Genomic DNA, 15,506 nt, shown 5'->3' with positions numbered 1-15,506 from the left:
AGTGGGAGCTGCATGTTGTCTGTCCCTGCCTGCTCTCTTCTTACATCTCTTGCTGGACATGAGGTGATGGCTGTTGCTGTTTCTGCGGAGGCCTCTGGAAGGCACAGCCCTGCGCCGTGGCTGAGCTCTGAGAATTGCTGCTACTGCTTGATGCCAAGTAGTGGAAATTATCTCCGGTGCCTGGCCCTTGGCCACTCCTGCCACTCTTTTCACCTATGACTCCTTGGCCTGGCTGCTTTGTATGGAGAGCAGCAGGCATGGCGGGGCAGGGAGGTGACCTCAGCAGGAGGAGAGCGGCTGGAAAGACCGCTTCCTTCTGGGGAAGGCCTCCCTTTGTTCCTCCCGGGCCTCTGGGCTTGGCCTGGGGTGTTGGGATCGGGACCCCTGTCCTCAGAGGGGCTGCAGAGGCCCCGGCTTCTCATTAGTAGATTCAGCTCATTCAAAGGACCCGTTTCTTTTCAGCAAGGAGAATTCATATGCAAAGCACCACATGGAGCAGGAGGCAGATCCCAGCCCAACTGGCATTCAGGGTTCTTTTTTTTCTTTTCTTTTTATGACTGGACTTGTCCTCGGAGCAGTCCCATCTTTTGTTTGCTGATTTGTTCCTGCAGGGCTTAGGGAATCCCGCGTCCACTTCCATATGTGTCCAGTGCCATGTCTGAGCCATTGGGGTGGGTGCAACGGCTTGCTCTGCCCTTTGAAGAGTCGCTTTTGGGACTGTGCTCTGTCTCAAACTCCAGCAGATGAGGGTGAGGTCCCACCACTGTAGGCACTGCCATTTGAGGGATGGATGTGGGGCCCTATGTTGAGTTGCTGGAACAGCAAAATCTTATTCTTTTGCCCCATATCACAGTCCGGAGTTAGAAAAAGTCCCAGCTACCTTCCAGGAGGTGTGGGCACTTTTGTGTTGCCCTCCTCCCCTCGAGTGATTGAAATGATTGATTCCCAGCATCATGTGCCTCCAAATCCCTCCCATGAAGGCATGGAAAGGGGTTTTGCTGCTGGACAGGATGGCATCAAAAGACCCATGGGAAAGCACGGCTGGTGGTGCCAGGACTGTAAAGAGAAGAATGGAAAATACATCAAATTTCTGATCCAGGGTGCTTTGTTTGGACCCCAGCGTAGCATTAACTGGGTTCATGAAGTCAAGTTTCTGTACCCAGCTCACTTGCTGACCATGCACTAACCCAGTCAGCGTGGGGAAGGGCTGGAAAGAAGCACTCACGTGTGCTCATTCTGCTCCCCAAGGAGTCACACTGCCTGGGGAATCAGGTGTTCAGCAGTCACCGATGCTGTGTTTGTTTGTGTGTTTGTGTTTGTGGAAAGGGCTACTTTAGGTCACTGTTCAGTTTTGGAGGATTTTTCTTTCCACTGTGTTTGTGATAATTTTCCAGACCTTTTGAGCATTGTGCTGCCAGATTCTCTCTTGCTATGGCAACTGGTTTGGCACTGGGGAGGAGCTGGGAGAAAACTTGCACAGATTCCCCCCATCCTGTGCAATCCACTTCTCCCTTCTGCAGCTTCCATAGCACATGAGCTGCATCTCCCTGAAGTGATGGAAAGCTGCTGTTAGGAGATGAGAGATGTTTTGGCATGTGATAAGTCCACCCCCCTCCCATTCTCCACACTCCAAATTACAGTGTGAGGTTAGTTCAGGCTTTTTTTGTGTGTGTATTTGGGTTGAATTCAGGAAATAATTTGGCCTCTTCTGCCTCAGAAAGATGCAAAGTTATTATTTTTCTGAAGTGCTTTTTCATTCTTTTGAAGCTGACCCAAATTTTGATTAAAAAGAAAAGCAGGGAGGGGGAAAATTATGACGTGAAATGGAAAGAGATTTCTTTGTTGGTTCAGGAAATACTTTTTGATTTATCTGAATTTGGGTTGTGATGCAAGCTGCCCAAACGTGATGTTTAGGGAGTGCTGTAGCATCTGATGCTTCTGCTGTGATCATGGCCCTGATGGGGTCTAATGGGGCTTCTTGGCTGTGGCTGGAGTTGGCCTCTGGGCTGGGTGGACCTTTCATCTGAGCAGACACAGTGCTTATGGATCATTATGCAATTGGTAGGCGTGTTTTCTTGTATCCTGTATTGGTGACAGCACAGAGTGTTGCATGGCTGGGTGCTTCGGCAGCACTGTAGGGTGTTGTGGTCAGTAGGTCTTCTTCTTGGGGTTAGCCTCTTGTACAACCCCTCACTGAAGCCTATTTGGGGTTATGTATTTTTTCACAGCTGTGTGTGCTTTACAAACTGGATGAACACCTCCACCTTCAGAATCCTCTCACAAAATCATTGAAGTGCTTGGTTTCCAAGCAGCCCTGACGGACATCCCCATGCTGAGAGAGGACTGTGCAAAGGACTGGGCTGAATTTGCCACGCTTTTGGGCATGAGGCACTGTTTTTAGATTGCTGCTGGGATTTGTTGGTTTGTTTCATGGCTTTAGACTGCAAAAGCTGGTGACAGAAGTGGCCCATCAGTTTCACAGTGTTCCTCCTTTCTCTGAAATAAATAAGGAGATGCACAAAAAGCTGTTTTGCCAGCTGAAATTTTCCATGCCTCATCTCATGGCAGCCTGTTTTGGAAAATCTGAGCAAAATCTGTTCATCCGTTTGTAAGTTTTGGAAAGGTTGGAGGGAGGAGGGAAACTTTTATGTCAATTGTAAGAAAAAAAATACAACTTTTCTTAATTCCCACTTCCTGGAAGGGCGTGTGCCTGCGTACTTGGAAATACCAGCTTCCATTCATGTTGGAAATTAGTACTGACGTTTTGATGTTGATTTTCTCAGTTGCTCTTCACGGTGAACATACCCAACTGAGGTCTCAGAGGCTCTGGGTTGACTTAGCATGGAAGCACTCCACCTTGTTGGCTGTGATTGGTGATTTTACAGGGCTGTGACTTGGAGATATGCAGTTTAGTGCCTCTCCCTACATTGGCCAAGCTGTTGGCTGAGGTATGGCCATAGTTTTCTGTATGTATTTTGAACATGAGCTTGCTGCAGTGTGAGTACATGAGCTTGGCTTATGCAGGATCTCAAGCTTCAGGGCTTCCAAGTTAGGGAATTTTGTATTTTCCTTTGTGTTTGCTTTGTTGTTGCAGAAGAAAGCAAGCTGCACTTATACTTGAATAGGAGAAACAGCAGGAATTTAGGTAGGTGCACGGTGATTAGAAGCGGTATTGAAATGCAAAATTTGGGAAGAGCAACTGAAGGCCATGCCATCATGGATTGCCCCAGCTGCCCTGGGTGTGGACACACACAGGTGTGAGCCCCAGCCAGCCACAAACCACCCACATGTGTTAAGTCCTTGCAGTTTTAACTGTCCTCAAATATGAGGCAGATGGGAGTATTTTTGTACCAGGTTCAGTGCTGTTGATCTCAAATGTTCACAAATGTAGAACCAAGCTCCGGGGAATATTGAGAGTAGCTTGAAATAATGCAATTCGTTAGTGGTTTTGTTTGCACAGTGTTGGCATCACGGCAGTCCCTCTGGTTGCTGGCTGTTGTTTCAGACCTAAAAGCATTTTGTTAAACAGTGAGCTGGTGTAAATCCTGAAGCTGGGGCTCTCTGAACCCAAGCAAATGGTGTTTAAATTGCAAAAGGTGGGAAGAGTGTTGATGTTTGATGTGCTGCTGTGTGGGTACACACAGGAGTACTGTGTTCCCAGAGGAGCTGCCATGCCACCATTGTGTTAGTGGCACATCCCAGTCTAGGAAAGGGTTTGGGCAAGTCATCTGCTGCCAGGAGAGATGTAATGTGCTGGTGCAGAAGGAGGCATCCAAATGGTCCTTGTCTATGGAAGTAGCCAGTGAGAGCAACCAGCAGGGCTCCGCAAGTGGCATTGCTGCTCCCATCTCCCCATAGAAAAGGCAGCAGGAAGCTCACAACCTGGCAGAGGGATCCTTGCTTTTCCTGCAACCGCTGCTGGCTGCGTTGTAACCCTCTCAGCACATCTTAGGCACAGTGGAGGCAGGAAAGAAAACCCTTCTGAAAATCACAACCTAATTACTCCCATCTGCTCCAGCATGGCTTCCCATTTCTGCCTGCCAGGATGCTTGTCTCCAATGCTAAGTAGCACATTATTTTCGATAAGTTGCAATCATTTACTTGAAATCTTCTTCTCCTTTAAACATCCCCCTGGAAAGGCACTGCAGCAAGTTGGGAACAGCTAGCAGAAAAGCCATGTAGGGGCATCCCAGCTTGGGCAGGGGCCCTCTGTTACTCCTTCAAAGCCATCAGCTTGTTTCTTTCTTTAGTTGTCTTGTTTTGCTGTCCGGCTCTTATATCACCACCTGGCTTGGCCTCTGTTGTGTCCCATGTCTTCTTCCTGCAAGCTGTCCCCAAGGCATCCCCATCCCTTCCCTGGGCTTGACCTGGTGCATGAGACCCACTGGCATGTGCTGGGTGCTCTTGGCTGGGGGTCACCACTGGGGACAGCAGGGGAAGGAGAACATGGCTCTGTGACCCCAAGGGGAGCCATGGCATGTGGCTTCAGTGGTCCTCAGCTGCTGGTGATGGTCACCCTGGTGACCAGTGGCCATGGAGGGGCCATGCTCAGCACACAGCAAGCGAGCTGAGGGATGGTTTGCAGCAGTGCACATGGGGACAAGGAGTATGGTTTTGCTTTGATTTTTAGAATATAGATACGTATCTATTTATGTGTATTTGTGTATGTATAGACATGCATACAGAAACGTGGTTTGTGCCAGCGGGTGCCCTCGGTGAGGGCTGAGCACCCTCTAGTGGCATTTGCTGCAGCTCAGGGCTGCCAAGCCTGCAGAAAAGCAGCCAAGGATAGAAGCTGTGTCACGAATTTGCCTCCCCCAGCCCCAGCTCTCGGTCATTATCTTTCCTTTGGCTTCCCCTTCCCCTTTCTTTAACCAGGAGCAGCAAATGGGTGTGCACTGGGGTACTAAGCTGAGGGATGCGGCCTGTCAGGATCTGCATCCATTCCATGCAGACGTATCGCCCTTCCCATTTGTTTACCCAGCAGCCTAATTCCACATGGCCCCCAGCCCCAGCTGGGTTTTGGGAACACGTATGTGGGCATGCCCACAGCGCACAGCGATCCCAGGGTCCCGCTCCTGCAGCACGGCGATGGCACGGAGATGTCCTGTGCTTCCCATCACGAAGCAGCTCGCCAAACATAAACTAATTAATCACTTGTGCCTACCTGTCAGGTCAATGATTCCCGAGATTTTTAATCTAAAAATATTTCCCTTTCGAAATCCAGATGCAGCCGTTTCGGCAACTCTCTTTTTTATTTGTTTTCAGGTTTTTTTTTTCAATTAGTGTTTTACCTGGCTTGCATTCTATTTGTGTTTGGGCTTTTGATGCGTTACTGTTTAGTGATTCTTTTTTTAATAGGGGAATAGGAATTTATTCTCTTTATTTCATAGCAAGTTCATATGGTGAGTATTATCACTTCTTCACCTTCTGGAAGAGCAGTGATGCCGGCATGAGCTGAGGATTGCAGGACCCATCTGCTTCCTCTTGCTTGGAAATTGGCCTCTGCTCCCCAGTTTGGTGCCATGCCTCCACCCCTCCTTTTGTAAATGATTGTCTCCAGTGTGGAGTTGTTTAATATTGGTCTTCTCCAACCTTGATGATTCTGTGATTCTATGATCTTCGGCGTTTTTCAGAGCGAGGAGGAACGCACTCCTTGCTTGGCTCTGTTTCTTATCTACCCTGATTTTACATCTTATTGGCAACTGCCTTCAGATATGCTTTTAAATGCGCTGAAAATCACTTGCTCTTGTTGCTGCTGCTGTGGCCTGGGGTTCAGAAAGGATGGGATGAGCATCCCAGGTACCTCAGGCACCGCTTCCCTAAAGCCCACACAGCATCACCCAGCTCCAGCAATGCAGGCGCTTCCACGTGAGGGATGCTCATGCATTTCCACTGTGTTTTGAGTCCCTGTGACAGATGAGACGGGAAAATACAATTTGCTTCTCTTCTGAGATGTCTTTTTTTTTGTTGGCTTGTCAAGGATGTATTTTATTTAGTGCAGATGCGCACACCTGTTTGTGTACACGTGGAAAGCGAGGGCCATATCTGTGTGTGCAAACAGCCAGCAGGTGGGACCACAGTGAGATTTCCATGTGATGAAACCCCTTGAGTTTTGCTTGGATATGCATTTGTGTCCATGTATGCCTCCTTCCTCCTCAGTCCAGTCTGCAGGCAGAGCAGCAGCTGAGCACCCCACAGTTAATTGGTAGAGGGAAACACTGTGAGAATGACTTTTACTGGGAGCAATAATTGAAGCAGTGAGTACAAAGAGGGGAAAAGAATTCTCTCCTTGGCAAGTCGTTGTGTGCGGATTGATTTATTGATGCCCCTTTTCTTAGCACAGTTTTAGAATTCACTAGAACGACCAGATTCTAAAAAAAGGCATTTTGCAAATGGTACTTCTTATTTCATACATTTTATTATTATTATTTCCTTGAGTGGCTAAAAGCTCCCTGTGCTTTGGCTTCACTCGTATTTAGAGACAGGGAAACTGAGGCATGGCCTGCCCTGCACTCTGTGCTGCCTCCTCCTCCTCCTGGGGCTGAGGATGTCTGGGCAAGCTGAGGTTTGGGCTGGAGCCTTTCCATCCCATGCTTGAATTGGGAAGTGGTCCCTGTTACTGATTTCAGCAAGTTTTGGTACACTCAGTGTGGTTTTGGTTGGTGTTGTTGGAACAGAACTGAGAAAGGATGTGGTTTAGTGGGCATGGTGGTCATGGGTCAGTGGTTGGACTAGATATCTTAGAGCTCTTTTGCAACCTTAATGATTCCACGATTCTTTGGTTCTGTGAGAGCATCATGTCGGTACAGATGTGATGGGAAATGCAGGCTGCGAGCGAGCAGCTTTGCTGTGTGTTTGCAGCAAAATGCAGCTTTCTGGGTTACTTCTGCTGGGAGGTTCCTGCTGCTTCTGCCCTATTTCAAGAGGAAAAGGGGCAGAAATGGGAGAAAGAGATCGCGGAAGCCATGGGGAGCTCTCAACTTAGGGCTGTGCCATGTGTGTCACCACGCACCGACTTCTACACCCGCACACCGACGCAACTCATCCTCTTCCCTTCATGTCTCCACAGTTCTGAGCATCCGGGGAGCACAGGAAGAGGAGCCCACAGACCCGCAGCTGATGCGGTTAGACAACATGCTGCTGGCCGAGGGCGTCGCGGGCCCCGAGAAAGGAGGGGGTTCTGCTGCTGCCGCCGCCGCTGCTGCCGCATCGGGAGGAGCTGGATCCGACAACTCGGTGGAGCACTCTGATTACAGAGCCAAGCTGTCCCAGATCCGGCAGATCTACCACACGGAGCTGGAGAAGTACGAGCAGGTAACAGGCTCATTCGTGGCATGGGATGGGATGGGTCTGGCCGGCATAGAGCACGGTGCTGCTGCCCACGCCAGGCAAACAGCCTGGACCACTACTGACATCTATTGTTAGCAGAGTGCGGGCAGTGCAAAGCTGTTGCTTTCCACAGCAGTGGAAACAGGCCTTCTTAGCACTCGGACAGTTCTTTCTTGTTTTGTGCTGGGGTGTGCTATTAGAATAGGCTCAGCATGTGTTCCCCCCTCAATTTTTTTTCTTCTCTCCTCCCTTTGCATTTGGCTAAAAATTGGCACTGCCGAAGGGGACTCCTCTTTGAGGCGCTGGCCTCATTGCAGGCAGTTTTCCAAGGACCCTTAAGCTTGAATCAAAATCTCTCTTGAGTATTACTTTTGCTTGGAAAGTTAATTTTCCAGAAGGGGGAAAAAAAGGAAAAAAGAAAGAAAATGTGGCTTTTTTCTTGTGGCAAATGATTCTTTTTTTTTTTAAAAAAAAAAAAAAAAGGACAAACTATTTGGGTCATGAATGCAGCTATTAGTAACACTGACAATTGCATGAGAAGCTTTGCAAGCCAAAGCTCCAAATCGCTTTCTTTCAAATGCTTCCAGATGTTCTGCAGAGCTTCTTTCCTGGCTGTACAACTTGCTCTTGTGATGACTGTGGTTTGTACCCCGAGCATCTCTCCTTTTGGGTGGAGAAGCAGAGCATGGCCTCAGTGTTGCAGACACTGTGCCATGGAGCAGGGAGGGCTGGTGTGAGGGTTGCACGGTGTGGGCTGACCTTTGTGGCTGTCCTCAGCCGCTGCTGCTGCTGCTGCTCCTGGGCAGTGTGGCCGACTCACATGGCTGGGGCACAAGGCATGTCACAGCTCATCCTTCAGGCCTTGGTTGCAGAGGGAGAGGGACCCCACGTCCTCTGGCACCCCACCCCAGGAAGAGCAATGGGAAGAGCAGAGCCCACCCAGTGCCTTGCCTCTGGCTTGCTCCTTCTCACAACCCATTCCAGTGTCATTTTTACCACCAAGATGCTTTGGGAGTGAATGCACTGGGCCACGTTTTTACAGCTGCAGGAGGCAGAGCAAGTACCACCATCTGCAGCCCTACAAAACCAGGGGTTGGGATGGCTCTCCTGACCTTTGTCCCCCCTCTTTCTAGCTCTGTCTGGCTTCACACAGTTGTCTGGCTGTCGCTGTGACAGCACAGCACTCTCCTGCAATTTTCCTTTAATGCTCTTATTTCATGCTAAGAGGAGACAAGCTGAAATTGCTCAGCTGTCTGGGAGCAAAGAGTCACTGGGCTCAGAGCTCTCATACCCAGCCCCACAGCCCAGGCAGGTCAGGGTTGTTGGCTGCAGGGTTCATCACCTCCCCATGGGCTGACCCTGGGGGCGATGAGCAGAGGGGGAGAAATTGCTTGGGATGGGAGATAGATAGTCAACCTTGGGTTACCACTCCACACAATCTGTGTTTCAGCCCCATTTTCCATCTCATGGGATGGGTGCTGGTGATGCTCTCCCCAGAGCAGCTTCATGTGTTTCGGGAGCACCTAAAGCTTCTCAAGCCACCAACTGGTTGCCAAATGCTGGGTTTTGGGGCTTGGGCCCAAGACTGGTTCTGGAAATCAGAGGATCTGATTTTACCATCCAAGGGGGTGGGGGAGAGCAATGGGGTTGCCTTCATCCAGCCTCAGAATCATAGATCATAGAATGGCTTGGGTTGGAAGGAATCTCAAATAGCATCTAGTTTCATTCCATCTGGAGTCCTCCCTGGCCCCTCGCTGCTGAGTCCTCAACATGCCATGGAGGAAGTGAGAGCAGGCAGGCAGTGCTGTGCCCACAGCAAGCTAATGGGATTGTTGCCTGCTTGCCCTTACGTGTCAGAACTGCTGCCTCAATCAGACTATCATTATTATCCTTCCATGCTTCTCATTCAAAGTGCTAAGGACCCAGGACAGGGCTATGTCTCTGTGGGGCTGTTCCCATAAAGCAGAAGGGGCTCTGGAGAACACATGGTGCTGGTTGAAAGGTTCGTGGTTCTCAGATTCATCTGTAGCTCTTCCAGCCCTATCCAGGAGAAGTACAAGGGCTGGGACATACTGACAGGTCCTGGGGCTTGTTGCGCCAGCTCCATCTATGGTATCTGAGAGCATACAGTTGACTCCTGCTTTTTGCTCTGTATACATTCTCTTCCCTTGAGAGGAATACATGTCCCCTTGAGAGCCAGCACTCTTTTGTGGGTCTGCCCTAGCAAACCTTAGCCATTGAGGCCACTGCCTGCGTCTCCTTCTTTAGCTGTTCTGCTCCTGTGCTCTCCTTGACGCCATCGAATGACCTTCCGATCCTGGGGTTTCTTTTGCTTTTCTTGCCATCCCAGGCATGCAACGAATTCACCACCCACGTGATGAACCTGCTGCGTGAGCAGAGCCGGACCCGGCCCATCTCACCAAAGGAGATAGAGCGGATGGTGAGCATCATCCACCGCAAATTCAGCTCCATCCAGATGCAGTTGAAGCAAAGCACGTGTGAAGCCGTCATGATCTTGCGCTCCCGATTTCTGGATGCACGGTGAGTTCACTTCCCCAGACCTTTCTCTACATCCACTGAGCAGCTTTGTTTGGGCCAGGGAGAGCTTCTGAAGTGACTCAGGAAGCCTGGGAAGGGCAGGGCCCCCGGTTTTGAGCCACAAGGGCTGTATCCTCCTTATCCTTCCCTTGAGAACTACACACTGCTGATTCTGCTGCAACACTTCAGTTAGGGATGAAAACTAATCCTACAAGCTGTCCTGTTCCCTCTGGTTTTCCTGTTCTTTTCCTTCTGTTCCCATTGTCCCAGATTCTCAGCGTGCTTTAGAGTTTATTCACTTTCCAAGCTGGTTAGATGCAGACTGTAGGCTTGTGCTACATCTTGAGATAGGGAGACTGGGCAGCTACAACTTGAGAACAAATAGCTGACAGTATCCAGCTGTAAAAGGAACAGACTTCCCCAAGGACTTAGCTGTGGCTGCTTTCTCAGCACAGGGCTTTGCAGAGCAGCACTGACCTCTTCTGCTAGGACAGCCAGGTGTCAGGGGTCACCTTGCCAGGTGCAGGGTCTGGGTGCTGGTGTTAAGGAATGAGATGTACTTGCTTTGGAAGGTGCTGAGGGAGGAGTCCCCAGCAAAGTGCAGACAAGGATTCCTGGCCATGAGTCTGCTGCACCCTATGCTCCCAGGAGCAGGGGAAGGTGGAAGGCAAGTAGGGAAGTTCAAAGCATCTAAAGTTTCCTCAGAAGGAGTGGTACTGCACTCACAGAGGCCTAGAGAAGTGGTGGAATCACTGTGTTCAAGAACCGTGGAGATGTGGCACTAAGGAACGTGGTTAGTGGGCATGGTGGGGATAGCTTGACTGTTGGACAAGGTGATCTTAGTGGTCTTTTCCAACTTTAATGATTCTGTGAAGGTTACGTTTCTGTTTCTGAATCTCTGGTACTGAATCCTTTTTCTTCTGTTTTTCCTTCCTTCTTCCCTACAAGGCGGAAGAGAAGAAACTTCAACAAGCAGGCTACGGAAATCCTGAATGAGTATTTCTATTCCCATCTCAGCAACCCTTACCCCAGTGAGGAAGCCAAAGAAGAGCTAGCCAAGAAATGCGGCATCACAGTCTCACAGGTGAGAGAGCCCAGAAATACAGCAAAGACAGCTGCTGCTCAGGGAAACCAAACACCTTGGAGGGCACTCAGTCCTCAGTCTAGTTACTTATGTCTCACCGTTGAGCATTTAATTGCTAAATGGGATCAGAGTAAACTGGTGAGTAGGAAGTAGACAGCAGACTTACAGGATCAAGCCATGGGTGAAAAAGAGTGTTTGGGAGAGGACTTAGACGGGATGAAGACTTAATGTGTGTGACTGCGTGTGCAGTCATGGTGTCAGCAGTACAGAAACAGTTCAGCACAATGCACAGAGGCAGTTTTCTCCTCAGGGAATCAATGCTGGTTTGCAAGGAGAGCTTGTATGAGCTGAAAGACCATTCTTCAGGGTAAGGGATTTGAAGATAGTGAGAGGGTTTGAGCAGAGTTTGTCTGATGAGGCAGAAGGAACAAGGTTCTGGTGGGAAGGGATAGGGTCAAACAGGCTGATGGTTAGAGCCAGTCAGTGCTCGAGGAGAGTGGGCTTTCTCAGGGTTGTTTCCCCCTCTCTCTCATTTGCTTATCCCTCAAAGAAAGGTGGTCAGTAAAGGCAGACTGAATTATTTCCATGCATTTGAAGCAGCCGTGTACTTCCTGAAGTCTGTAGTTTTGAATCACTAGCTGTGGGGATTTTTGAGGAGCACAGTCAGTCCTTGAAGTGTTCAGCTGTACATTACTCAGGCCTGCCCTTTGTTTTCTCACTTTTTGGAGCAAGCCTCGTGACTGAGGGCTGGAATGTTGCCTCTGGTAGTCTCCTCCTCGTGTGAGCTTAGCGCTCCCTCCAGGCTCCTGTTGCACTCCCCATCTTGGGCCTCCTTCCAGCCCCAGGGCACATGCCTGCTCATCACTTGAGTAAACTGAAGACAGCGGCAGCATCTGGTGTCCTTGTGAGAGCATGTCTGCCTTCAGCAGGAGCAGCAGCATCTGAGAGTAGGAGTCGTCACTGTGCCGAATGCCCGCTGAGCCACTCCGACTGCATCCCCTGTGCCAGAAGATCCAGGCATTGATTCTGTCCAGAGTTACCTGCAGGAGACAGGACATATTTGGCTCAAGTAAAACTGCAGCTGTCCTGATGCTTCCCCTCTCACTTTTAATTCATCTGTTCGCACTTACAACTTCTCCCCGGTGGAGAGAAAATGCCCAGGAGAAATGCTGTGCTTATGAGCTAAATGGGAAGCTGGAGACAGAGCACATTGCCATTAATGAGAAAGCTGGACTGAGAAGTGGAATGGAGCTCTTAACAAACTGTGCCTGCTCCCAGTGCCATTGAGTATTCAGTCCCAGATCTGGCTTGGGTGCTGATCTGAGTTATTGCTTTTTGCCTCCCTAGAGTCTGCGTTTTACATTTTCCTTTTCCTCCTACATGGCAGCAGTAGGTGCAATTCAGTACCGGGTAAATTGGTGGATGAAGCTGCTTTTCTATAGAAGCTGCTGAGCTGTCTGTGAGCACTCCAGACAGAAAACGTCAGAGGAATAAATCTTGAAAATTTTCAGTTATCAATGCTCAAGTCAAAACAATTTCCATAAGATGAGGAAAAAGCAGTGAGCTTCCCAGAATTAACGTCCAGCCTTATCCTTTCTGACTTGGCATCGGGGCAGTCTATTTGCGGAAGGGGGACTGATGACCAGCAAGCAGAGGAGTCCCATGAAAGAGGCTGATCTGTTGAGTCCCAGCTCAAGATGTCAGCTCCAGTCAACCCCAGGAGGAACTTCTGTTGGAGAATTACAGCGTCCCCTGGCCTTTGTGCATCTCCATCATCCTATTGAGCTTCCTAAAGCAAGGTCAGGAACGACTGCAAGTCTCTGCTTAGACACCTGCACATAGGAAGACATCCCCCCAGTTCTCCATGTTGCTAAAGAAGCTGGGAGCTGCATCCCAAACCCTAGGCTGAATCTTCCCTACATCTCTGAAATTGTTGGCTACAATGAAGCTGCCACAAGTGAACAAGATCATGTCAGCAAGGCACTGACTGGGATTTGGGGAAAGCTGTGTGGTTCTGGAGGTTCCCTAACCTTTTCGCTGGAGAAGCAGCCCTGGCAGGGTGCTACAGCCCTATTTCTCAGACTCAGAGCTTCCCATTGCTGTGCTGAATGTGCAGACTTTGGGATGTTTGTCTAGTCACCAGGCCAAGTGACTGTTCTTCAAGGCGTTCGTACCACTGAGCCCACGATGTCACATCGCTGAGCTTTAAGGATTGCCTGCTCACACCCCTCCTTGGGTCTTTTTGCTGTCATGTTACATTCCTGCAGGCAGCTCTCTCCAGGACAGAAAGGAGCACAACTGCACTGCTTCTCTCTGCCTTTACATCCAGCCCATCATTTTCAGCCACCTCCAAGGGGCACACTTGTTCCCTGGGACCAAAGTTAGGTCTTCAGGCAGTCCCTGCTCTGCACACAGGGACAGGCACACAGCCCTGCTCTGAAGGCACCAGATGGACCCACACAAACCCTCTGTTCTCAAGTGTCCCCACTGTCTTTCAGGGGGTTGTTGTAGGTAGAAGGTGCTCCCTCCCATGGCTGAACAAATGGGGAAAAAAACAATTACGATGCACTGTTTAACTTGAGCTAATCCAGTGTCCTCACCCAGGCACTCTTTCCAGAGCAGAAACGTTAATGTTTTTGTCTTTTCTTAAACTCACTCTAGGTATCAAACTGGTTTGGAAATAAGAGAATCCGGTACAAGAAGAACATAGGTAAATTTCAAGAGGAAGCCAATATTTATGCTGCCAAAACGGCTGTCACGGCTACCAATGTGTCAGCCCATGGAAGCCAGGCTAACTCACCCTCAACTCCCAATTCAGCTGGTTAGTTTTGTTTTATTTTATTTTGGGTTGTTAATGTTTGGTTTTCCGTTTGTTTGCCCCCCTCCCTCTAATCTCTCTCTCGATTTCTCCTTTGGGTTATTTCAGTTTTTATTTTCTGGTTTTGGTTGGCTCACTTTTGTGGTCTTGAAAAGGAAAAAGACAGATGGGTTTGGTTTTTGGGGTTGTTTTGGGAGGGTGTGGGGGGATTTGTTTAAGCTTTCTACTTGGTTCCCCTCTCTGTTCTGGTTCTCATTTGAAAAGCAATGTGATCAGACCATGTGAGTGACGGCGATGTGTTGGGTTCTATGCACAGGCACAAAAGCAGAAAAAATGACCAGGAAAAAAAAAAAAAATGCTGGGTTTGTTAACTCTTTGGGAAGAGGGGAAAAAAAAGGGAAAAAAAGGAGAAAAAAATCCTTGTTCCAATTGTTCCATTTCACTGGGGGCAGAAAGCATGAGTGGCCCTCGTTAATAAAGCCCAACATTCTGGGATGTGTGAACTCATGCCATTTGGGAGCTGTTTGGGGCAGATTTCTGTCCGTTGCTTTTCTTTCTGTTGTGGTTACCTTTGATTGCTTACATGATGATGTCTGGATCACCTGCAAGAGTGTGCTCTGTGTGAATTTTGTTTTCCCTTTGTGTCAGGATGACCCAGGGAGACCTGTGGGTCACTTTGTTCCCTTCCCGTTCCCCCTTTCCTGCCCATTTGCTGTGGTTTCCATCTGTTTGTTTTGAGGGTCAAAGGCACAGAGCACTTTGCCCAGATTTCAACGCCTCCGCTAGAGAATGATGCTCACTGTAGTGGCTGACTACAAAACCATGCCAGGCTGTGGTTGGCATGCTCTGTTCTGGTTATGCCCAGCTCCCAGGAGCGATGGAGAACTGAAACCTGATGAAAAAGAACAAAAAAAGGCAATTTTGTGGGTGCCACACTCTTATCCAGACAAATATCCATATGCATCTTTTCTTTGTAGGGGTGGGAGAGCGTTGGGCAGCCCATCACTCATACACCATACAGATGCTGGTTGCTACTGGGACATGTGCTCACATAGCAAATGCAGTATCTACACAGTAGAAGGTGTCAGGGGAACTGCACCCCCAGATCTGGAGGTCTGGGGAGGCAGAGAAAGCAGAGCCCAGACAAAGGGAAAGCCAGCAGTGTGGGTTTTTTTTGTTGGTTTGTTTTTGTTTTTTGTTTTTCCTCTTCCTTCCATTGCTGTAACTGCAGAAGATCTAAATGCAGTTTGAAAAATGTCATCCTTACTACCTGCTCAAATGGCTAAGGCCCAGCTGTAGGAAAGCCTGGAGGACAGAGAGCAGAACTGTGTGTGCTCGGAGGATGGTTACCTGCTGCCCTGCACACACAGCTTGGGCCCACAAGGCACAGCTCTCCTCCTGTTCTGCCTTTTTCAACTGGAGTCAGACCCAAAGGTGCGGAAGGGCAAGGGAGCAGCTTCAGATGACTCAAATAGGTTTGGAAAGGGCTGTTGGATGTAGGCATTTCCCCAGTGCCTGCCCTGTTAAATAGTGCTCCAGCGTGAGTCTGTTTCTTTGACGTCCCCACAGGCAGTAACATGGCTGTTTCAGTGATAGATTGGCCGGTACCCTGCAGTAAACGGCTGAGATATTCCCTGGATAACACTGCTTTCAAGGAAGGACAAACAGTCTTGTTATTAACATGTAAGAAATGAGCTCCTGGGTCCTCTTTCTTACTCCCTTTTCCGCTCCCCA

General features: G+C 49.2%; 1 protein-coding gene across 3 annotated transcripts in view; it reads left to right on the top strand.

Annotated features, from left to right (window-relative positions):
* PBX1 (PBX homeobox 1) overlaps positions 1-15,506 on the top strand; it is a 108,202-nt gene that overhangs the window by 77,078 nt on the left and 15,618 nt on the right. For 2 of the 3 annotated variants that reach the window (XM_048944448.1, XM_048944450.1), the window contains exons 3-6: positions 7,073-7,317; positions 9,683-9,873; positions 10,819-10,954; positions 13,616-13,775. In XM_048944448.1, coding sequence (XP_048800405.1) covers positions 7,073-7,317; positions 9,683-9,873; positions 10,819-10,954; positions 13,616-13,775 — 732 coding nt within the window. Of the gene's footprint in view, positions 1-7,068; positions 7,318-9,682; positions 9,874-10,818; positions 10,955-13,615; positions 13,776-15,506 lie in introns of all 3 variants that reach the window. The other variant, XM_048944449.1, reaches the window with a different exon arrangement.

This window comes from Lagopus muta, chromosome 5, assembly GCF_023343835.1.
Source record: "Lagopus muta isolate bLagMut1 chromosome 5, bLagMut1 primary, whole genome shotgun sequence".
Classification (NCBI taxonomy): Eukaryota; Metazoa; Chordata; class Aves; order Galliformes; family Phasianidae; genus Lagopus; species Lagopus muta.
This window is presented reverse-complemented; position numbering and strand designations above follow the sequence as displayed.